Raw genomic sequence first — 22596 nt, 5'->3', positions numbered from 1 at the left:
CGTTCATTGTGTTGACCTGATAATGGAATAGATGATGTCACACTTTATTTACAGTTGCTCCTCAGCTAATTAATTAATAATTGAACAGAAAAATAGCGAATACTAAAAACGTACGAAGCATGTTCTAAATCCGAGTCTCACAAGTTCTCAGACAGAAATTATAGCAGCAGCGGATACATTTAACTTAGAATTAAGCATGCTCTTGCGGAGTCACAAGTTTACAAAAGACAGACAGACAGACAGACAGCAGAGATAAAATCTGGTGACAGACGTGCAAAATCAGTGTGGTAGGTGTTGATCAACTCCCAGGTCAGTACATAGCTGTCTAATTAGTTTTCTATGTTCAACTGGTATTTCACGTTGAACAGCAGCTTCCCACAGACACAGCGCTAAATCTGCAACAAGAGGTGGTAAAATTTGGCTTAGGTCGGAGATGCCTTCCTTCCACTCCTCAATCAGACATTCATTTGGAACACTTCGAAGCGACGCCTGACGTTTTTGCACTTCATCAATATCAGCAGAATTACGACATGTTGGCTTGCGAAGAAAACTTGTGAATAACATCTCTTCAAAGAAAACCACTTTTTCGACTGAAAAGCTATGCCGACGCAAAGCTGTAACAAATTCTTTGCATATTCGTTTCACAAGTCGACCCAGTCGGCAGCGTTGACAAGCCATAACGCGTATTTCCGAGTCTTTAAGCCGTGTGTTACCAATAACGAGGCTGTCGCCAGATGTAGCCAATGATGCATAGGCTGCTTTTAGTATTAGAATGCCAAGCCCGGATTCTTGCCATAACTTTTTTAGGGGCAGCGACGTTTCACCTTGATGTAGACGGATTCTGGTTTCAAGGTATACCACCGCCGTTGAAATTTGACGACGTATGCACTTCACGGCAGTTTCCAAACCAGCATAAGATTGATTTTCACCGCTTGGCGATTCAATTGTAAAATCTTCAAAGTGGTTTGAACACACAGCCACTATAAAGTATCTTTACTGAGTACTGTACATCTCCATATTAAAAGCCTCTAAGCGTATGGTGTTTAAGTACGTCGTTATGTTAGTATACCTTCAGTTGGGTTATCTTCAATAATTTCATTTTTATAGAACAATCTTAGCTCTAAAAGTTGCAATTAGATTTTCTTGTCAACTTGCCTCACTGCGTTGGTACTTTCTGGGCACACGCCCCCAAGCGGCGCTGCTGGCGCCGTTGCTACTACTAGAGGTTGAAACGGACGAGTCTGGGTCGATTCACGTACAGGAAAACCCGCCAATGATTCGTTTTTTGACGCTCTTTGCCTCTGGATACACGAAATTAGTAAAAAGGTTGTAAGAAAGCCTTTCCCTGGTTAGTTCTCACTTGACTTGTCCTGGTGGAGGAATGTTGGGTGCCAGAGGCCGCCTCGGAGGCCGCCTTGGAAGCCGCCTCAGCGTCGGGCTCAGGGTCGAGATTTTCTCCAGCCTTCGACTCAGCAAACCTAAATTAAGATACAGTACGTGTTGCACGCGTCCTAATTAGGATGTTTCACTGACGTTAGGTTGCGAACAACATTGGTTAGTTGACTGATCCACTTCCAATCATTATCGGTCGAAGTGCGGCTCTGTGATTCTGTTTCTGTCTCGTCTTCACTCTTGCTCTCGCGATACAGGTTCTCCAGCTCCTCGCAAGCGTGTTTCACATCGTCGACCTTTGTCTGCCAGGCGTCCGCCCCCGCCTCGGCGATATCTTCGAAGGATTCTTGCAGAGCGAGCGCTGCTAGACGTGGTGCGTCGTCTTTGGGGGCGTCTTTCCGATATGCACGCCGTAGGAGTACATTAGCGAAATCGGCGATCGAAATCTTGCCGCACCGCGGTAGCCACTTAAACCGGGCGAATAAGCATAATACCAACGTACTAAGCCCGTCACTGCAACCCTCAAAAAGACTTGATTTGTAAATAAAATCGAGAGGAACAGGAGAGGCCATGTTAACGGTGCGTGATACGATCACGTGAGGAGCACTGCTCACCGGGAAGTTGTCATAGCGCCAAGTACCGTTTTTGGCGACAAAAACAACGAATTCTATGGCTTCGGCTTCTACACTGCACAGCACTAAATCTATTATATCAGCACTACAATAATCTTTGCACTTCAGGCTCCACATATTCTGATGGTTTTCTCAGCATAACAATTCTTCATCATAGTCATCATCGCGTACGTCAATTATTGTTTCGATGCTGCCTGTCGTTTCGTAACCATTGGTTGATTTGAAGCCTTTCTTGGACGCCCTCTTCCTCTTTTTCTTCTTTTTCTTATCTCGAGACCTTTTCAACTTGGCTTCCGATGGCGCACTTGATTCCGACGGTTTCTTCTTTCTAAACCACTTGCTCAGCACCTTGTCCAAAATGCCTTCGTCGTCTTCGCGTTCCAATTCGTCGACAGACTCGATTTGAAATAAATCCTCAGACTCGGAATCCGACCTAACTTCGACTTCCTTGCTTCTATCCGACGTCTTTCTTCGTGGCTGGCCCATGATCTTATACAAAGTTCCGGTAATATCGTGTCTAAACGAGTTCTTTTGCGCCTGAGCCAAACATGCAACTATCATTCTTTTAAAAATGTAGGCAATAAATCTTTTTACCTCAAAACATCGTTTACAGATATCCACGACGTCGTCAATTTTTCGGGTGAGACCGGCAATTTTTCTTTGAATTTCGGTCAGATCGTCTTTGGATATGACGCCCCTCGTCGCCTTCTTCTTTCGTCTTCTATAGCGCTTTACCATGTCTTCGGATTTCTCACGACAAAGTTCCAACCACGCAACATCGTCCTCCTCCTAGAACAAACGTGAGAGATTCGGAAAAAAAAACTAGGAGAAATTCCAATACGTGCACGCTTGCGTTGTCGACGAGGAAGTTAGGAGAATCACAACAGCAACGAATTTTACCGCCGGTTCTTGCTGAAAGGTGCCGACACAAAGAAATGGGGAAACTGATCAAATTCACTGGGACGGGAACGACAGGATACGTGGCGATTTCTCGAACGATCGACGCTCGAGCAAACTTCCACTCAATATCAGCATTGTCCTTAGAAAAAGCAGACTGTTATTCAGTCTCCGTCGTATATCGCAGTCTATCTATCGTACCTGCACGGTCTGAAAAGCGTTGCTCACCAACGCAATTAACATGTTGAGTAAAACGATCACTGAGACGACGAGCCACAGTGCAATTAGGCTCAAACCGACGACCGTTTCTGCGCTTAGATCCGCTTCAAAGTCCTCGACTTCTCGCATGCCAAAAAGAGCCCAGAACAAACTCATCAGCGAACCCCACATCCTAGACAGAATTACCAAAAACAACGTAATCAAAACTGCAGGCTAAAAATTTACCCAAAACGAGAATTTTTCAAATCTGCGGTCCCGCTCTGCGTTTGATTTGAAAGGTGAATTGTCGCCGAGTAGACGCTCGTTATACCGAGGGAGAATCCGACCATGAACATACCCAATATGACGAGAAACATGAGAGTGACCTTGGAGATAGCGACAAACGACACTTGCATGGGTCCCAAGACGGAATGCGCTTGCAGAAACGAGAGAAGACGCACAGATGAAAAAAGCGCGGCGAAAGCGTAGACGTGATACGAGGCACGCAACACCTGGTCGTACCTCTTCAGATCGGAGAAAGCGACGAAGACGAGAATATAATAGACGATAAAAAGACTAAGGATTAGAACGTCGACGCGATTGCTCCAGCTCGACGTGTACGCCCTGAGTTTTCCGTGTCGACGAAAGAGCCAGAATTGGCGTATTTCCTCGACGATCAATCCGACGACGAAGATGAAAACGAACCAATCAATGGGACTCAGCGCCGATCGTTCGACGGCGTGATTGTACGCGACGCTGGCGACGAGCAGCGCGATGAAGACGACGTACGAGATGACGTTGCCGACGAAGACGACGAGCGGATTGCTTCGCAAGAAGCCCGTTCGCTCGGTGAGACACGGCGCAAAGATGAGAAAGAGAACGCCGACAAAGATGCCCCACAAGACTTTGTGACGCATTTCTGTCGAGCCGCCGATGTCGCCGTACCAAGCCTGTTCAACATATTTCTGTGCAGCAGAACTGGCAATAAACTAGTAAAAAGATAAGCCTATTGAATGACCGAGGTCATGGTTTGCTCTCTTACCAGTTTCCTATTTCTTTCCAAAGCGTAGTCAATCAGGTGATTGTCGAGTACGTATTTGACGTTCGTTGACGGACAGCTGTTCAGTAAGTCGATGGCCAACGCCTCCATGTCGTCGGCGAGCTCGCGAAAATCCTTCCGATGGGCAGTGTCCATGCGACTGCCGCCGCGAAACACGCGATTCAGCTCGAGACACAGACGCAGGGGACGCGGCGAGTCGAGTATCGCGTTCTCGTTGGCGAGAACGCGCAGCTGATCGTACCGCATGACGACGAGTTGCGGCAGTAGGTCGTCGGACATCGAGTGCGGATTCACGCTCGTCAGCGATTCGCTCGCGCTGACGATCGCCGCGCATCCCGTCGCGTTGCGAGACTTGAGAGCGAGCACGAGCGGCGTGTCGCCGCGCGCGTTCGCCGCTTGAACGTCGGCGCCGTTTTTGATGAGAAAACGGAGGCAGGCGGCCGCTTTGACGCCGGCACGTGCCGCCTCGTGAACCGGACTGTTGCCGTTGTTGTCCGTCAGCGTCAATTTAGCCAAGAATTTGTCGGCTTGTTCCAAGAGGGGCAAGTCTCCCTTCGCCGCCGCCCAGTGGACGACGGTTCGGCCCTTGACGCTGACTGCGTTCACGTCCGCATCGGCGCGAAATAGAAGGTCGAATTTTTTGCCTGGATTGAAGTCGGGATTTTGAAGGGCGGCTATGATGTGAGGCAAGTCCTTGGAAAGTCGACAGCTCCACTTGACTTTGGCTCCCAAATCGAGTAGCTTCTAAAGCATCAATCAATCTAATTAACCAAAGTACAACGCAACGTAATTGCATAGTGCATGCGCTTTATATGGTACGGTATGTTACACACGGTGATGGGGCTTCTTCCGCTAGCAAGGAACGGACGTTGGGGTTCGAGACTATTTCTCCAAGAAATGTCTGCTTTGACTATATAGCTTACCTTCACTATTTGCACTGGACAACTGAGTGAGGCTATCCAGAGAAAAGCGCTCATGTGCTTTTCGGAAAAGTAGCTACGATTCTGCAGAATCAGACTGACAATAGGACCGCACTGGACGAGACGATCCATGTCGGCATCGACGTCGCACTCGTCTCTTTCCAACGCTTGCACGAACAAATCGACGGGCGTCTGTCCCTGATCGTTCACAGAGACGAGTCGTCCGCCGGCTTCGATGATGAGACGAGCAGCGTCAGGTGCAAGAACGTCCATCTAAGAAAAAGACGGAAGTCGTACTATTTCAATGGACTTCGAGGGGGCGAAATACCGCGACGTGTAACGGCGTATTGCCCGCTTTGTCTTTCGCGTTGATCGCCGTCGAACTTTTGACCACCGCCTCGACGGCTCCGATGGGCAAATGACGCCGACTCGTCGCCGCCGCCGCTTCGTGAAGCGGCGTTCGACCGGTGACGGCATTGGGGCAATCGACGGTGGCTCCTCGAGCGATGAGAGCCTGAACGACTACAGCAAAAAAACAAAATGGAATGCGAAGAAGCCGTTATTTTCGCCCCTCCTACGTACAATCGACGCACGCAATCGAAGATTGGCGACGATCGACGACGGCGTTTGTCTCGAAGTTAATAAACAGTTCGTGTAACGTCGCGTTTTGATTGACAAAGCGGCCGGAGTTCGAGTCGACGACGCCCTTCGGTTCAGAGACGTATCGTTTGATCGAGAGAGACGACGTTGGCGACGTTTGATCTGAGCCCACTTTCGGCTGCGCAAAAGAAAAGAGTTCGGTGGCGGGCTCGGTCGCCTTGTCGTCTTTCCACTGCCCCAGCATGACTGCGGATGTCGTTCAACTGCTTCGTAGTGACGCCGTATTACTTTTAATTGCGTTTGAGAGGCTGATCCCTCTTCCCCCTCCGGTGACTCACCGGATGTTTTTATGCACTCCCTTCCACAGTAAGGAAAGGCCAATACCGGTACAAACAAAGTAAATATTTTTTAAGCAACCCACAACCATTCATTTATAAGATCGCTTTGGTTTAGAACGTGGCCGTTTTTGACAGACAGAGTCAACGTAACCGTACGTAACTACGGAAGAGAATTAAAGGTACTGTGTGCATCAATTATCTTATCTGTCCAATATGGACTTTTAAGTGCGTCAGTAGAGAAGCAAGCTAGTAATTGTTTAGTGATCGATAGCTTACTGCGACGACATCGTGGGAAAGGACTCGCCGTCTTTGGCTTCAAAGAACGTGTACGAGAGAGTGATCGTATCCACTCTGGCCATTGCGGGATCGCTCACGAAATCCGGATCAATGTAGAAAAAGACGGGCATGTCGACCTGACGAAGAAATAACTAGGGTTTCGTAGAACCGATCTTTTGTACCTGTTCGTGGGGATTCAGCCTCTGCTCCTCAAAACAGAAACACTACGGTTGATCATAACTAGCTACAGCCCCCTTTCTCTCCCCCTCCTGTGCTCGTACCTGAATTTTATTAAAGTACTGACCCGCGTCAAAAGGGATCACGTTATATGTTGATATGCCAGTGACAGGCTCATCGGTGGGATTCGTGGCTGAGTAGAAAGCGAGGGCAGTTTCTCCAGGAACCACCTTGAAAACATTGCCAGATAAAATTTAAATTTGAAAAGGCTTACTTTCACTTCTGACTGATGTGGTTTAAAGGCCCATCGCATCCCAGCATTTCGATCAGCGTTGAATCTGTAGATTCAGTGGTGCACCGATAGGTGGACATTCATTAGCAGTTTCACCTAATGGTCAACTGGCGTTCGGCCACCGGTACCATGGTTTCAATTTTTGTCGAATCACGTGTTTCTGCGACTGTTCCTCCATATCCGGAAGCCTGTCTCCATGATGGATGGATCATAAGTTTCGACTTGAAGTGATATCTCACCTGACAGAAGAGCCGGTACAGTGGCACTGCGGCGTAGGACGCTCCGAGTACGGCGATTCCAATAGCTGACATGTAGGTTAGCGTAGTGCGATTTCGCTTTTTCCATCCCGATTCTCCAGCCGACAGCTCTCGACGAAGGATACGAAGAGAGCTTCGGCCAGCGGAAAGAAGGCACGCTTGCGCATACAGCGGCCTCATCAGAAGTCCAGAGAGGACGAGTGAGGGGATGATGCAGGGAACGCAGACTCTATGGTGCGCACGCTAGAACGACGTCCCTTTTTTCTTCCCTGGAGTCCGGGGAGTCCCGGGAGTCCCTCCGGAGTCCCCAGGCTTCCCAGAGCCAGGAAGTGTCTCACTGCCCGATTTGCTTTACAATTTATTTGAATTGTTGTAAAGGGCTTCTAAAAGAATTGAGTTTCTACTCACGTGACCGAAACCAGAGTCACATGAGGCTCTGATTGTCCTTGAGTTACAGACAAGATGAGCGTGCTCACAATAAATCTTGTCTTTTCTATTGTCGTGGGTTTTGTTAGCCTACGAAAAGTCTTCAGTGACTCGTTCCAGCCGTCAGTGAATGTCTTCAACCAGTGGCAGCCGTTCTCGAACTGGAACAAGAACGGGCCCTCCCAAATGGGCGCTCTCTACGCTACAACACCCATCATTGTTGCAGGTCTTGAAGGTCAGCAACTCCTTATGGTGTCGCCGGGTCACCAGTTTGACGACAAAAACACGTCGACTACATGGATATTCCAGCCAGCGCTCAACTCATGGATCTCTCTCTTTATGCCAACCGTTTCTATTCCCAACATTCAGCACTACAGTCTGACGACGTTGTGCAGCACTACGGCCGTGCTCTTTGGTGGTCACGAGATGCATTCAGGCCGCCCTCTCAATCAGACGTGGGTGTTCAGCGGGACGTCAAAGACATGGTATCTGTCTTCAACGTCGAAAGCACCTGAATCAAGATATGGACACGGCGCTGCTGTAACTACAACTCAAAGTCGTTGCGGATGTGAGCAATCAGTAATAATGTTTGGTGGGAAGGGGATTGATGGCAGGGTTTTTGATGATCTATGGAGGTTAGAATGCGTACTGAGAGATGGGAATGAGTTATATTTATGGAACGAACTAAAATCTTTTGGCGAAACACCTCAGGCCAGATATTTTCATGCTCTCATTTCAAGCGTTCATATCAATGGTATTATTGTTGCAGCAGGGTATGGAAATGATTCTGAAATTTCACACGAACTTTGGACTTATTGGGTGACTGATCAGCGCTGGAGCAAGCTTAGCACTAAACTTCCCTGCCTTCACAATACCTCGTCAATCGTTCGAACTACTGGATCTTACGCCAAATTTAGAGATAGCAAAGGAGAGCACAATGTGGCAATAATGTGCTGCAGTTCTTGCCCTGTTATCTATAATCCAAATGATGGCACTGTCTTGACTAAAAGCGATCTGCGGATTTTAGGATACCCTGATTTGGGCCCGCATCCTCCGGGCAGTGATAAAGGAACTACAAACATTTCTTTGTCTTCTTTTGATGAATATGCTGTCATTCTCACCAATGACAATCAGCGATCTATCTGGAATCTTTCCTTCACATTTCAATCAAAGTATCAAATGTCGTGGACGAAACTGGTGCAGCCCCAAACAGCCCCAACGGCTGTTTTTACTCAGCAGGTTGCATTAACTGTGACAACTGTCAGTGAAGATCTCAGGCCCACAATGATTGCAATTGGAAATGTGTCACCAGTATCTACAGACCAAACTATTCACGAAATTTGGATGCTTAACCTCAAATCAGGGCAATGGTATCAAAGTATAGCTGTAAATAGGCCAGCTATTGGCTACTCAGCAGTAACTCTCAAATTAAGAAGCAAACCGTTTTTGGTTCTTTATGGTGGAGTCCAAAACTATCGAGCCTCAACAAGCCAAACGTCAATCTTTTTCCCCTGGAAAAATGAGGAGAACCACTTAGAAGGCCCAAGCTGTCGATTTTTCCACTCGTCCACAGCAGTTTCTGCAGAAACTGCAATCATTTTTGGCGGACTAGTTGGATGTAGTTCATACCACTGCTCAAACGACATGTGGAATTTTACTCTTGTTGATTCAAGCAACAGTATGGGTGTCAGTGGTAGATGGATAAACATCTCTCAAGTAAACCCTCCCCCAGCTCGATGTGGCCACAGTGCGGCAAAAGTTGGAAGCGCAATGATTGTCTACGGCGGTCTTAATCAATCTTCCGGTCCGTGTCATAACGACATGTGGCTGCTTTACGATTCTGATGGCGGTGGATGGAAAGAAGTAACGAGACAGCCAAATTCTATTTATCCTGGAAACCGCTGCTTCCACTCCGTTGCCACTTTTGGGCAAAAAATGTTTTTAACTGGAGGTTGCGAATCACTCAATGACTTTGGCCTATACTACGCAGAAAACTGCAAAATGGCTTTGTCTGGGTTGTGGTTGTTTTCACTTGAAGAGACACAAATCGACGCTTCCAAGTGGTTTCTTTTGATTGAATCCGGTAGCCCAGTACAGCCAGGCCCATTTGCTGCTCTCGCTCTGTGGAATTTTCCTTCTTCTACGCCGGAGCAGAATTTACCCTACTTGGTTGCAGCTGGAGGACTGTGGACCGACAAAGGAAACAGCCTGTTCTCCTTGGCTCGAGTTGGATGCCCACAAGGTTACTTTGCCGCCAATTTTGCGACTGATGTATGCAGACCTTGTCATAATGGCACCTATGCCAGTGGTGGCAGTGTGAGTTGCACAGAATGTCCAAGTTATCTTTCTTCGCTGGGCACTGCAACTAGTGTTCTAAACTGCACGCTGTGCTCAGATGACAAGTATTATTGCGGTGAAGGAACATGCCGCGTTGACGCCCAATCCGTTGCGTTAGGAAAGTACAGTCAGTCAATAAATTGCGACTGTGTTAGTGGTTACAAGCTTGATCACAAATCAAACTGCACCATAAACAGTGAAAGAAAAAAAATCAGAAACTGGGTATTGGGATCAGTATTGGTTGCTAGTTTTGTAACTGTAGCCGCGGTATTACTTGCGATTTTCATTCAGAACAGCATTCAGAACAGCAAAATGCTAAGGATTGAACGCCAAGAAGACGAGAGATCCCGTCAAATGGAATATGATCACCTTGAGAGTAAAGAAGTAATAGGCGAAGGCAATTATGGGGTTGTATCAAAAGCTCTTTGGGGCGGAAAACGAGTTGCTCTTAAGGAATTGAAAGACAGCATTGAACTAGTGGAACTGAAAACAATGACCAAAGCTTTGCATCCTAATGTCGTACGCGTGATAGGCGGCGGATTTCGGTATCCGCAAGAAAAACGTTGTCCATTCATTGTTATGGAGTATTGTGCTGGTGGAAATCTGTATCAAAGAATAGAGTCAAAGACAATGGACGATCGCCAAAAGTTGAAGTTTGCTGCTGGAATTGCAGATGCCATGAATTATATGCACAATCTGACAGCATTAACTCCCACGTTTCATCAGAAACGAAAAGAACTTTATTTAGGAATGATTCATTTGGATCTCAAGCCGTCGAATTTTCTGATCCACAAGGAAATAGTCAAACTCGGTGATTTTGGACTTGCTACCCGATTCGTTTATAAGGAAAGAAATGTGGATTATCTTAAGAGTGCTGACCACCACGGTGTTAATAGTGAAACTGCGTGGCTATTAGACAGGAAAAATCTGGGTGGAAGTGGAAACTACTGCGCACCAGAACTTCGTGAAAGTAATGAACAGAGAAGAAATGTTCAGTATACGAAATTGGATGTATACAGGTAGACGAATGTAACGATCTAGATAAAGCCGGCTTGGACGTTTGTTTTAGCTTTGGTGTTGTTCTTTGGACAATGTGGAAGAACGACCTAGAGCCGAGTTCCACGCCACAGATACCCACAACGGCGCCCCCCTCTTCAGTTTACAAAGATATAACAACATTGTGTCTGAGCGAGAATCCCGATGAAAGGCCACCATTTTCCAAAGTTTCGCATCAACTCAGAGAGAACATAGAATCTTTCTGAAAGGTATGTACTGTTTATAGGATTTATGGATGGCAATGCGTTACTGATCACATATTCGTTTTCTTATTTGTATAACTGGCTCAGCATAGAAGCTTGGAGAGACGTTCAACGTACAACGTACCGTAGCTCAGCTGGTTTGGCTAGTTAAAAGTAGTCTTCTTCTTCGTCGTGGTCGTTACTGCGAGGAGTTTCAGAGGAAGCTACTGATCCGCTGGCATGACTTGCTGAGTCAGGAGCAATAGAAAGAGGGAATCTAATAATCATTAATTAATAATATCTCTTGCACTTTCCACAAATTACTGACGTTGTCTTTTGTTGTCTAGAGCTATTTGGCCTCTCTTGGGAGGTCAAAGAATCCCGTTTCCTGACCAGCTTCTGAAGCACTGTGGCACGAAAGCTTGCACTCTCTAAACGATGCCTTTCTTCAAATGCTAAAGATGGTATTTCTTCAAGAGACGAAAGTCTTTTCAGCGTGGTAAAACACCCAGGACCTAGAAATTTTCTGAGGTAAACTTTCACAGTGCAGAAAGCAGCTTACTCCACCAAAAGACCAATGACTTGTTGACACTTCCACCACTTTCGCCAATTCCGCCATGCACGTAGATAACAGCCGTTCCATCGGGATTAGTTACGCATGACGACGAGTGTCCCGCTCTAGCAACTTGACAGTCAGATAGCTGCAATTAGAAGACTTGACACAATGCATTGAAATCTATCACTATCTTACTTGTGTTGTTAGGCCTGTCTGAACATCTATGAGGTAACAGTTCTGCTTAAATTTGGACTCTTTATTGTTGGAGCCTTCCATGCCTCCAAGTAACAGAAGTAAATGAAATTCCGGTTCTGGATTCAAATACGTTGCGGTGTGATTAAAAACAAACGGTAGCTTTGGGTCGTCTGAAGCTCCACGAACGCGTGACCAAGTCTAAAAGGGAACAGTATCATTGTCAAGAAGGACTTTAGGAAAAACAATTACCCATTCATTAGCAATTGACAAAATATGCAAATCGTTAAGAGTACCAGATTCGTTCCAACCTCCAAACAAAGCGACTTTGTTTTCACCAACAGTTGTCATAGTATGGCAGGCTCTTTCAGCAGGCCAAGCTCCAATGCACTTTGGTCGAAACCAATTTCCTAAAACATCAAAGGCATGCATCCCTTTCTCCCTAAGGTACAGTTTGTGAAGCGCACTATATACCTGGTAAAGGATGTACTTGTAACGTGGCTAACTCGCTGCTCCATCCTCTAGCTCCACGTCTAGGCTTCCACCTGGATCCTTCTGCCAATATCCCTGGAGGTGGCTCAAGGCCGTACCCTCCGAAAAGCACCAGTTGATTCCCGACACTACACATAGCATGGCCCGTTCGAGCAACTGGCTGAGACCCACCGGACTCGACGGTGAACCATGCCATGGTGGTAACGTTTAGCCCAAAGAGCTGGTCAGAAAGTTCACTTTCAGAAGCGCCAGTCTTGGTCTCGCCCCCATACAAATAGATTGTTTCGTCAACAGAAGCACACCCGGCTGCAAAAGAAGACGGCAAAGGCTCGCTAATGACACTCGATGGCATCTCAAAGCTCTTTGACTTGAAATCAACGCAAAAGATGCTTGACCAAGGGTAGAGCTCATCTTTCTTCGACGGGTAATGACGCAAGCCTCCAATGATGTAGGCCTTACTACTTACAACTGCAGCCGAGTGCTGCTGCACAGGAGGGTAGTGAGCAACAGATGCACCTACACGATGAGTTATGGGCCTGCTGTCGCGGCAAAGTGCGTGCTTACCCATTGCGCTGTACCACGGATCCGTGTGTAGAATGGTGTAGAATAGCTTCTTGGCATGCGCACGTCTAAACAATCACGCGCAGTCACGTGATTCAAATGTACGAATATTTACATGTGCAAGAAATTCTATAAAAACACAGCGTTAGGATGTCTATCAGAGAATAAGGCATCGGCGTCGTGGCCTAAAATACAGTGCGGAACTAGTAGAGAAGCAACAACGTCACTACAAGAAGCAATTACTTCACGCTAATTGTAATTGTAGGATCCTTATCAACAAAATGATCACTTTTTCTACAAAAAAAACAACCGCAGTATCAGTGAAAGTGCATAAATCGTGCGCCCGCAACTCTTGCCTCTTTTGATTGGCTCTTCCCCTGTCCTCCGTGGCTTTAGACGCTACTGCCGTAGGCTGGCTGACAGTTGTGTTGCCTTCCATTATTCCTCCTGGAGGCTCAGGCACTCAGGCGGCTAGGGGCTCAGGCTGAAACTGCTGCCTAGCGCACGCCGCACGCTGCAATGGAGTCCCCAATGTGAGCGCTGTAGGTCAAATTTGTGCCTAATTAAGAATCCTAAATAGGTATGCACAACATTTGGTTCTGGAGTGGGAGCTTACGCAACTGAATGCAGAGTTGCGTTTGCTCGGTTTCATCAGTCGTTACGTCATCCAGTGCTTTGTTATATATAGGCTCCGCCTTCGAGGAGCTCGCATGCGCACGCGTCCGCTGCAAGATTCATTTACGCGAAAGCCGGCTTTTCGACAATGCTACGCTTCGCGAGAAACCACGTAAGAGAAGCGCAATTATTTTTAAAAACGTCTCGAAGCAGAAAATTACAATCGAGGCCCCTTTTGGAAACTTCTTCTCATGCAGGTCGTTTCCGTGGCTACGAGACGCCTATCGGCTTTGGCAGCGGCGCAAACGGTTCGAAAAAGAAAGCAGTAGTTAAATCAAGCGAGAAAATCCACCCTATGAAGGTCCCGATGAGCCATTTCGAGCCGAACGCTCACATCAACTACGAGAGAATCGACCGCAATTTAAAAACAGTTCGAAAATCTCTCAATCGACCACTAACGCTGTCGGAGAAGATTCTCTACGGTCATCTGGACTCGCCGGAGACGCAGGCAAGTCCTAGTACACAGTACGCTCTTATTTGCTGGATAACTAAAAACTTTTTTCTTGTGATTGTCTAGGATATTGTTCGTGGAGAAAGTTACCTGCGTCTTCGGCCTGATCGAGTAGCGATGCAGGATGCCACGGCTCAGGTAAACATAGAATCATTTATTAGTGAGCTTGTATATTGATTCTCTTAGATGGCCATGTTGCAGTTTATCTCCAGCGGTTTGCCAAAGGTCGTTCTAATTGAGGATTTTATTTGTACAACACTGAGGTTTGACTTTAGGTTGCCGTTCCGTCGACTATACATTGTGACCATTTGATTGAAGCTCAGGTTGGAGCTGACAAAGATTTGGCGTCAGCCAAGGTAATGGTACCTCGGTGGGTGGCAAAATCTCATTGCGTTTTGCTAAGGATCTCAACAAGGAAGTCTACAATTTCTTGTCAACTGCTAGTTCCAACTATGGAGTGGGTTTCTGGCGACCGGGCAGTGGAATTATTCATCAGGTACCACATATGTTTTCTTACGAAATGCATCCAGCCTTTAATTGACACTCAAATAGATTCTTCTGGAAAACTACGTTTTTCCGGGATTGCTTATGATTGGCACAGACAGTCATACTCCGAACGGAGGTACCGGGGGGGAAAAAATAGGCCTTTCGTGTCTGTAATCTTTTCGTTTTTCTTCCTGCAAGGCGGTTTGGCTGGTGTTTGTATTGGCGTTGGAGGAGCCGATGCCGTCGACGTCATGGCCGACATACCTTGGGAACTCAAGTGTCCAAAGGTAAGCAAGAGAGTTTCAAGGAGAAGAACACCTTCATTTCGTCCTCAAACAAGGTTATTGGCGTCAAGCTCACTGGTGAACTAAAAGACTGGACGTCACCAAAGGGTAAGAAAATAATTTTTTTATAAGAACAAGCATTGGTACTTTTTGTTTATTTAGACGTTATTTTGAAAGTTGCCGGGGTTTTGACGGTCAAGGGTGGAACAGGTGCCATCATCGAATATTTTGGACCAGGCGTCGATTCTATCTCATGCACTGGTCAAGAGAATCTAATGAGCTTTCTTTTTTCTCATCTTTTATTTATTTGTTTTTAGGCATGGGAACCATATGTAATATGGGTGCGGAGATTGGCGCGACGACGTCTATATTTCCGTATAATAGCCGAATGGGCGACTATTTGAAGGCAACTAGGAGAGAAAGTAAAGTCGTTGATCCACATTGTGGCAACTAAGATCTTTTCTTGTGGTAGGCATTGCTTCTCTGGCTGAAGCGTTTTCGGAGAACCTTGTCTCTGACAAGGGTGCACACTATGATCAAGTGATAGAGATCAATCTGAGTGAGGTATCGTTTTATTGCTGCGTCACTTTGGTATTTGTTATTGGTGTCTATTGAAGCTTGAACCCCACGTCAATGGTCCTTTCACGCCGGACTTGGCTCATCCGATTTCGAAACTTGGCGAAAATGCGCAATCCGCCGGTTGGCCGACGGATATCCGAGTTGGTAAATGAACGCAAAAACGTTGGTATATCTTTATTCATCTCCCTTTCATGTAAGCTCTGATTGGCAGCTGTACAAACAGCAGCTATGAAGACATGGGCCGATCTGCTAGCATAGCCAAGCAGGCACTTGATCACGGAGTCAAAGCGAAGTAAAAAAACGTCTCTACGGAGATAATAATTCATTTCTGACTTCTTATTTCAGGTCCAAGTTCACTGTCACTCCTGGATCCGAACAGATCAGGGCTACTTTAGAACGCGACGGCTTGGTACGTCAATTTTTTTTCGACTCGTTTATGGTGTTGCATCGCCGTTTTCTTCTACAGAGCGAGACTTTGCGAGCTGTAGGTGGCGTGGTGCTGGCCAACGCCTGTGGTCCGTGCATAGGACAGTGGAAAAGGTGCGAGCACTCTTGTCTCTACGCTACGTCAGCTATTATATTGAACGTAGGAAAGACGTGGAGAAAGGCGAGAAGAACACTATCGTGACGTCATATAATCGAAATTTCACTGGTCGCAATGACGCGAATCCGGCGACTCACGCTTTCGTTGCATCTCCTGAAGTCAGTGGAATGTTCTAAAATGTGATTTAGGTTAAATGTCTTTCGTAGATTGTCACTGCCTTAGCTCTGGCCGGCGATTTGTCATTCAATCCTCTCACTGATGAACTGACAGGATCTGACGGTGAACTGGAACTACGTTTTATTTATAATGAGATTCACGTTTATTTCTTTAGGAAAAAAGTTTAAACTGAAGAGTCCGTATGGCGACGAGCTCCCAGCAAAGGTATATGGTACAAGAGATTTCTCTTAGTGAAATTGCCTTACTGGTGGTTATATCAAGGGCTTTGATCCGGGTCAGGAAACTTATCAAGTTTGTTTCTCTGCTTTCGTAGTCGCTGAAGAAAAATCATTTGATATCTAGGCTCCGTCAGATGGCAGCGTTAGCGTTAATGTTGATCCCAAGAGGTTTGGGTTATAGGCTAGATGTTAGTAGGAGCTTTATAGATATTCTCTTCCAGTGAACGTCTGCAGCTTTTGGAACCCTTCGACAAGTGGGATGGAAAGGACTTGACGGACATGCCAATACTGATTAAAGTATAGGAGAGCTCCTAAAATCTAGTTTTTTCCCCTCCAGCCTCGCTGTTCAAGGTGAAGGGAAAATGCACGACGGATCACATTAGCGCCGGCGGTCCGTGGCTCAAATACCGTGGTCACCTGGACAACATTTCCAACAACATGTTCCTCGGGTTAGCACATTAAGAAAATGAGATTTTCTTATACCAGAATTTGAGTCTCCAGAGCCGTCAATGCGGAAAACGACAAGGTGAATTGCGTCAAGAATCAGCTGACTGGCGAGTATGGCGATGTTCCGGGCACTGCCAGATACTATAAGGTAATCAATCTCAGATCCGCTTTCGTTGATTTTGAGTCGAAAATCGGAGTTTCTAGGCTCACAACACCGTTTGGGCTGTGGTCGGTGACGACAACTACGGCGAAGGAAGCAGTCGCGAGCACGCCGCCTTGGAGCCGAGGCATCTCGGCGGACGCGCCGTAATCGTTCGAAGCTTTGCGCGAATTCACGGTTCGTGCGTCTAGTTGAGACCGTAATGCTTCTCTATTGATTTTTTTCTCTTTAGAAACGAACTTGAAGAAGCAAGGTTTGGTCTTTGAGGAGTCCTTTTGTTGAGTTAATTTTTTAACAGGCATGTTGCCTCTCACATTCGCCGATCCGGCTGACTACGACAAAATTCGTCCCGACGACCGACTTTCTTTGACGAATCTGAAAGATATGGCACCTGGAAAGGTATCTAGAGTTAGAAGCGTAGTGTTTCTTCTCTCGCAACGCGTCCTTAGCCTGTTCAATGCACTGTACGTCATTCTGACGGTTCGTCCGACTCGTTTCTGTTGAATCACACCATGAACGACTTGCAGCTTTCGTGGTTTCAAGCGGGAAGTGCACTCAATCGCATGGCCGAAGTGTCTGCCGGCAAATAGAGAGAAACGCCTGCAAGCCAAGACAAAGACCCCTCGCTGTTAAGTTGTAGCGCGATGTATTATTCGCTCGTGTGATGATAGTATATTCGGTCTCACGTGGATATACCCCCTACACTAGCTGTTTTGCATAGCTGAGATCAACGATGAGAACGACTCTACTGTGCCTCCTCTTTCTCTTGACCGCTACAGCTCGGGGGAAAGATGACCCTGTTCCTGGCTCCACCAACGTCCAATTATGGACTTGCAACGGCGGTTTTCGTCAGCAGTGGAAGATCGTTCAGAAGGGTCCTCCAAACGATCACATTCAGCTCAAAATCAACGGAAGAGTGCTCGACATAGCGAACTACAGGAATGATACGGGAGCAAACGTTCAGGTAGAAGATACAGCAAGCCAGAAAACCAACGTCAATATTGTCGTGCATTCAGGTCTTCGGGCCGTCAAAGACGCCGTGGAATGAGCAGTTCACCTACAATACAACCAGCGGGGAAATTGTCAGCCTCATGAACGGAAAATGCGTTGCCGCCGCTCCTTCGACCAACTTCAGCGGCGCCAACGTGGAGATGTGGCCGTGCTCGGGAAGCGTCGAACAGTCTTTTGTCTACAATGCCACCGATAGAACAATTCGCTCGAAAGCGAACGACGACTTGTGCTTGGACGCCGGTGATAGTGTGAACTGCACCATTGCTCCGTATAACACCTATGCTTACTGCAATTACACGCTCGATGCGGAGACAAGAGCAAAGGATCTGGTATCTCGATTGAAACTGATTGAAAAGGTATAAGTGTGCTTGTGAGGCAACAACTGAACGGGGCTCACAAATTCATTCGTTTTATTTTTAGATTCAAAATATGCAGAATAAAAATCCAGGAGTGCCAAGACTTGGCGTTCCGCAATTTAAATTCGCCGAGTGTCTACACGGCGTTCGTAGTCGCTGCGGAACGGCGGCGAGCGGTAGCACGGGCTGCCCGACGTCGTTTCCGCACGCACTCGGCCTCGCGGCGACATTCAATCACACTCTGTGGAGTCTAGCCGGCGAGACGGTCTCAACCGAAGCTCGCGCGCTGCACAACCAGGGCGTGACGGGCATCGCATTCTGGGCGCCGGACGTCAATCTGTTCAAAGATCCGCGCTGGGGTCGCGGGCAAGAAGTACCGGGCGAAGATCCGTTCCTAACGGCCGAATACGTCGCTCACTACTCGACGGGACTCCAGTCAATGAATAGCGGACGCTATCTCAAAGTTGTGTCCGCGTGCAAGCACTTCAGCGCCTACGACTTGGAGCACTGGAATGGAACGGGTCGAATGGACTTCAACGCCATCGTATCCGATCAGGATTTGGTTGAATATTACTTCGTTCCGTTTCGCAGTTGCGTCGAACGCGCTCACGTTCAGGGAATTATGTGCTCGTACAACGCGGTGAACGGCATTCCGAGCTGCGCCAATTCGCTCTATCAGAACACGATCGCGCGCGGCGAGTGGGGCTTTGACGGTTTCATCGTCAGCGATTGCTCCGCGATCAGCGTCATTCAGAACAGACATCACTACACGAATAATAGCAATGATACGTGCAAAGCGGGCCTTCTTGGCGGATGCGATCTCAACTGCGGAAGCTTTTACAATACGTACTTGCTTGACGCCGTCAACGGCGGCTTCGTGCCGCAAGCGGCTGTCGACGAAGCGTTGTTTCGCATTTATAGAGAGTTCTTTCGACTCGGTGAGATGGATCCACCAGAGATGGTTCCCTATAAGGTACATGCATCTCTATTATATTTATCTGACCCCTGTGTTTAGAGTCTTGGCCCGGAGTCGGTTGATACTCCAGCGTCGCGGCAACTGGCATACGAAGCCGCTCAGCAGATGATTGTCTTACTGAAAAACGACGATAATCTTCTTCCGCTTGATCAAAGAAAGGTGAATAAGAAAAGCGAATCTATTTCGAATTTTATTTCTGAGCGTAGATTCACACATTAGCCGTTATTGGTCCCCACGCGAACGCGACTCAAGACTTGCTGAGCAACTACCACGGAACGAACACGCTCGTCGATTCGCACTCTCCGCTTCAGGCGCTGACCGCTCTGCTCGGCGCCCAACGAATCAAATACGCTCAGGGATGCAACATCGACGACAATGACACGTCGTTGATCGACGCCGCCGCAACCGCCGCCGCTTCAAGCGACGTCGCCGTTGTGTTCGTCGGTCTTCATCAGACGCAGGAACGAGAAGGTCTCGATCGAACGACTCTCGACTTACCAGGAGCTCAAACCCAGCTCATTCAAAAAGTCGTCGCCACGAAAAAGCCAACTGTAGTCGTATTGATAAACGGAGGCCCATTGGCAATCGAGTGGGTAGCCAAACACGTTCCGGCTATCGTGGAAGCGTTCTATCCGGGCGAAATGGGCGGCGATGCTATTGCCGACGTATTGTTGGGTAAAGTGAATCCGGCCGGTAGGCTTCCGTACACGATCTACCCGTCCGATTTCGTGTCGAAGAGGAGCATGTTCGACATGAGTTTGCGAGACAACGGTGGTATTACCTATCGTCACTACACCGGTAAGCCTTTGTGGGAATTTGGCTTTGGGCTGTCGTACACGACGTTCAACTACACGTGGGACAGCAGCACGCGACTCTACTCGACCTTTACGACCGAAGATGCATTGAACGTGCACGATACTCCCATTCAGTACACTGTGACTGTCAGGAATACCGGTAGTCTGGCTGGCAGTGATGCCGTGCTCGCTTTCTTGACGAACGATCTCACCGCTCATCCCGACGCTCCTCTGAAGGAATTGTACGGTTTTTCGCGCGTTTTTCTTCAGCCCGGGGAGTCGACTACCGTTCACTTGTCTGTTCCGCCTTCGGTCGTTTCTCAAGTCGATAAGCGAGGCGTGGAAGCCATTTTACCTGGTTTGTATGGAGTACAAATTGGCGGGCTTAGAGCTCAGTTTGAGCTCGTGGGAAATAAACAAGTCACTTTTGACATGGATGGTTTGAAGAGAAGTCATTCCTAAAACTTCTTTGCCTGTTTGGATACGTCGCTTTTTTCTTTTTGACAGATGTCACTCTAAAAGTTAGTGGGCGTGGTTAGCAGCAATCTAACGTGCGTCACCGTATAGTTTTCCTACCACTAGTAGACTACCACTAGTAGCTACAGGTTCCTGAGCCATCGCTGGACCACGGTTTCTAGTCTCTAGTCTATCCAATGGCCTTTGCCACCGATCAAAGTTCGGAGCACGAATGGATCAATCTTTACATCACTCCCAACATCACCTACCTGACAAAAGCGCTGAGAATTGACCTAAAATTTTTACACTGTCTTATGGAAGAATCGTTATTGGATTTTGGAGAGGTTGACAAACTGAAGGTCGATACTCTGGCCCACGAGCAAAAGGTGCATTCTCTCTTTTCGTTGCACCTTCGAGGAAAGGGCCAGGACACGTTCGGACGATTCTGCAATGCCCTTAGAAAGGCCTCATACCCTTTTGTCGTGGATCATCTTCACAGGTTTGCACGCAGAACAACGAGCGGCGATTCGTCAACGGGAACACCGACGATGTCGTTTGAAAGGCCTTTGACTGTCAATGAGCCCGAATTATATTTGAACAGTCTTCCTAATTTGCCTACTCCGGCAGATCACGGGAGAAACGTTGCTTCTAGTAGGTCATATTCTCGCACTGCTCCGCACGTCGTCCCGTCATTGTCGTCATCACAACGTCAACGTTCTTATCATACAGCGCCTAACCCAGGTTTTGAAGGTAGTTTGATTTTTGCTTAAGCTATGAAATAATTCGAAAGGAGTTTTAGAAAAAACCGTGCGTTTTACTGTTGGAGATTCTTCGCCTGATTGTACTCCTTATTTTGGAGGTGCCTTAGTTTTTCTTACCTATTTAGTTCTTGTTCTGTAAGTGAACTGCTCTTGAGGGTATCGAAACTCATTTCAACCCCAAGCACACGAGTCAGGTGAACGTTTGAATAGAACGATTGCTGCTGGGGGCAGTCAGGTCATAACAGATGCTGCTGAAAAGGTGATTTCTCTTTTAGAAAAAATAAACGGCTTGTTACTCTCTTTTCTCTTTCCATCTAGGTACAGACAAAAAGGGAAGACCAGCAGCTGTGCAGTCAGTGTAAAAGTATGAATAAAGTGATGAGAGAGGCAGAAGAAAAAGTGAAGAAGCTGAAAGAGGCAAATATGTAGTGATCTTATTGCACTAAATTAACTAATGTTTTATTCCATAGGAGAAGAGATCACTTACTTCTCTTTTTTGCAAAGTAAGCAGGGATTTAGGCTAAACGATTACATTTTTAATTGTTTTGTTAGCAATACACCGATCTTGAAACGGATTCAACGGTTTGATTTTGTCTAATCAACTAGCGGTATGTGCTATGCCTTCTTAGGATGCATTGGCTAAAGAACAGAAGGCCAGAAAGGAATCAGAGGAAGCGCTGGAGGAGGCAAAAGTAGTATATACAGTAGAAAAATTAAATTAATGTGAGAGCGTCATGTGTTTACGTTCTTTGAAGAATGAAAATTCCAGGCTTAAAAATGAATTGGTGAAGATGGAAAATATGGTACTGCTAACGGCACATGAAACATTGACTGTAATGTTTGTGTTTACCGTAGGTGTCCGACTTATATCGTGTAAGTAAGGTAGATTAGAAGTACAGTAGATGTGCTCTTGACATTGAATTTCAATTTCAGGATAATAGAACAATGTCAAACGAGGTATGACTTGCGCTATACATCATATCATAATAGGGACGAAATTCTAGCTAAACTACTTGAAGCAATTTCAATACAAGACAGAGCTAGACGGTCACGGTGGTGCTTTTACTACCCGAGTAAGAATTTAGCGCCATTAGCAGTGATCAGAATTTATGTTTGGCTGCATACAGGAATCCCAGGGATTTGGCCAGTGTCATCCACTACCCCCAGAACCGGACTTGCCAGATGAAGCATTTTCTAGAGAACAAGATGATCAGCAGAAAATAGACTCCAAAATTGATTCTAACCGTGCAACTCACCGAGAACGCTCAGAGAGTGGTCCGTGGGCAACATTCTGATTTATTTTAGCACACCTACTGTACAGATGACGAAAGAAAGCATTCAGGTACTAGCGTCGTTATAATCGAAACTCCGGAAGTTTGT

At 46.9% G+C, this 22596-nt stretch overlaps 8 protein-coding genes across 14 annotated transcripts; 4 read left to right on the top strand and 4 right to left on the bottom strand.

Moving 5' to 3' along the window:
• Positions 1-42: 42 nt before the first annotated feature.
• Positions 43-2141, bottom strand: LOC136183446 (uncharacterized). Its single transcript, XM_065970097.1, has 5 exons — positions 1534-2141; positions 1361-1478; positions 1172-1301; positions 1070-1120; positions 43-980 (listed from the first exon to the last, which is right to left on the bottom strand). Exons 1-5 carry the CDS (start codon positions 2139-2141, stop codon positions 280-282), a joined length of 1608 nt encoding a protein of 535 aa, XP_065826169.1. The 3' UTR covers positions 43-279.
• LOC136183441 (short transient receptor potential channel 1-like) lies at positions 2003-5943 on the bottom strand. Its single transcript, XM_065970088.1, has 9 exons — positions 5682-5943; positions 5428-5621; positions 5103-5372; positions 4162-4923; positions 3366-4108; positions 3123-3312; positions 2866-3063; positions 2619-2813; positions 2003-2561 (listed from the first exon to the last, which is right to left on the bottom strand). The coding sequence occupies exons 1-9, from the start codon at positions 5941-5943 to the stop codon at positions 2157-2159; spliced, it is 3219 nt and encodes a 1072-aa protein (XP_065826160.1). The 3' UTR covers positions 2003-2156.
• Positions 5944-6309: 366 nt separating this feature from the next.
• On the bottom strand, positions 6310-7281 carry LOC136183451 (cytochrome c oxidase assembly protein COX11, mitochondrial-like). Of its 2 annotated transcripts, XM_065970106.1 has the most exons (6): positions 7022-7279; positions 6879-6970; positions 6765-6828; positions 6595-6720; positions 6496-6537; positions 6310-6450 (listed from the first exon to the last, which is right to left on the bottom strand). In XM_065970106.1, exons 1-6 carry the CDS (start codon positions 7217-7219, stop codon positions 6310-6312), a joined length of 663 nt encoding a protein of 220 aa, XP_065826178.1. In that variant the 5' UTR covers positions 7220-7279. The 2 variants fall into 2 exon arrangements, with proteins under 2 accessions (XP_065826178.1, XP_065826177.1); XM_065970105.1 differs by having other exon boundaries at positions 6879-7281.
• A 50-nt stretch (positions 7282-7331) lies between these two features.
• Positions 7332-11562, top strand: LOC136183440 (uncharacterized). 2 transcript variants are annotated; one of them, XM_065970087.1, is made up of 3 exons: positions 7332-10821; positions 10872-11067; positions 11154-11562. In XM_065970087.1, the coding sequence occupies exons 1-2, from the start codon at positions 7502-7504 to the stop codon at positions 11062-11064; spliced, it is 3513 nt and encodes a 1170-aa protein (XP_065826159.1). In that variant the 5' UTR covers positions 7332-7501; the 3' UTR covers positions 11065-11067; positions 11154-11562. The 2 variants fall into 2 exon arrangements, with proteins under 2 accessions (XP_065826159.1, XP_065826157.1); XM_065970085.1 differs by having other exon boundaries at positions 11149-11562.
• Positions 11074-13514, bottom strand: LOC136183447 (kelch domain-containing protein 1-like). 3 transcript variants are annotated; one of them, XM_065970099.1, is made up of 11 exons: positions 13458-13509; positions 13198-13400; positions 13085-13135; positions 12957-13026; positions 12845-12909; positions 12263-12796; positions 12041-12198; positions 11792-11989; positions 11603-11741; positions 11369-11555; positions 11074-11317 (listed from the first exon to the last, which is right to left on the bottom strand). In XM_065970099.1, the coding sequence occupies exons 5-11, from the start codon at positions 12846-12848 to the stop codon at positions 11209-11211; spliced, it is 1329 nt and encodes a 442-aa protein (XP_065826171.1). In that variant the 5' UTR covers positions 12849-12909; positions 12957-13026; positions 13085-13135; positions 13198-13400; positions 13458-13509; the 3' UTR covers positions 11074-11208. The 3 variants fall into 3 exon arrangements, with proteins under 3 accessions (XP_065826171.1, XP_065826172.1, XP_065826170.1); XM_065970100.1 differs by having other exon boundaries at positions 12845-12893; XM_065970098.1 differs by having other exon boundaries at positions 12845-13026; positions 13198-13514.
• Positions 13308-17564, top strand: LOC136183443 (aconitate hydratase, mitochondrial-like). Of its 2 annotated transcripts, none has more exons than XM_065970090.1 (30): positions 13308-13374; positions 13422-13628; positions 13714-13764; positions 13818-13964; positions 14034-14105; positions 14154-14192; positions 14243-14323; positions 14371-14463; positions 14520-14589; positions 14652-14740; positions 14794-14845; positions 14900-14998; positions 15055-15159; positions 15210-15301; positions 15355-15460; positions 15515-15608; positions 15662-15725; positions 15783-15856; positions 15907-16018; positions 16067-16139; positions 16192-16241; positions 16299-16328; positions 16380-16423; positions 16477-16552; positions 16607-16704; positions 16757-16850; positions 16907-17039; positions 17095-17115; positions 17161-17261; positions 17312-17564. In XM_065970090.1, the coding sequence occupies exons 2-30, from the start codon at positions 13605-13607 to the stop codon at positions 17450-17452; spliced, it is 2325 nt and encodes a 774-aa protein (XP_065826162.1). In that variant the 5' UTR covers positions 13308-13374; positions 13422-13604; the 3' UTR covers positions 17453-17564. The 2 variants fall into 2 exon arrangements, with proteins under 2 accessions (XP_065826162.1, XP_065826163.1); XM_065970091.1 differs by lacking the exon at positions 13308-13374 and having other exon boundaries at positions 13457-13472; positions 13530-13628.
• Positions 17565-17592: 28 nt separating this feature from the next.
• On the top strand, positions 17593-20563 carry LOC136183442 (uncharacterized). Its single transcript, XM_065970089.1, has 5 exons — positions 17593-17826; positions 17879-18229; positions 18294-19202; positions 19245-19364; positions 19412-20563. Exons 1-5 carry the CDS (start codon positions 17596-17598, stop codon positions 20459-20461), a joined length of 2661 nt encoding a protein of 886 aa, XP_065826161.1. The 5' UTR covers positions 17593-17595; the 3' UTR covers positions 20462-20563.
• Positions 20564-20621: 58 nt separating this feature from the next.
• On the top strand, positions 20622-22569 carry LOC136183448 (uncharacterized). Of its 2 annotated transcripts, none has more exons than XM_065970102.1 (12): positions 20622-21205; positions 21255-21314; positions 21372-21475; positions 21535-21633; positions 21687-21719; positions 21769-21798; positions 21846-21908; positions 21972-22019; positions 22072-22089; positions 22150-22173; positions 22221-22289; positions 22344-22569. In XM_065970102.1, exons 1-12 carry the CDS (start codon positions 20653-20655, stop codon positions 22509-22511), a joined length of 1269 nt encoding a protein of 422 aa, XP_065826174.1. In that variant the 5' UTR covers positions 20622-20652; the 3' UTR covers positions 22512-22569. The 2 variants fall into 2 exon arrangements, with proteins under 2 accessions (XP_065826174.1, XP_065826173.1); XM_065970101.1 differs by having other exon boundaries at positions 21246-21314.
• The last annotated feature ends 27 nt before the right edge of the window (positions 22570-22596 follow it).

The sequence above is a fragment of the Oscarella lobularis genome, chromosome 2 (assembly GCF_947507565.1).
Source record: "Oscarella lobularis chromosome 2, ooOscLobu1.1, whole genome shotgun sequence".
NCBI classification, from domain to species: domain Eukaryota; kingdom Metazoa; phylum Porifera; class Homoscleromorpha; order Homosclerophorida; family Oscarellidae; genus Oscarella; species Oscarella lobularis.
This window is presented reverse-complemented; position numbering and strand designations above follow the sequence as displayed.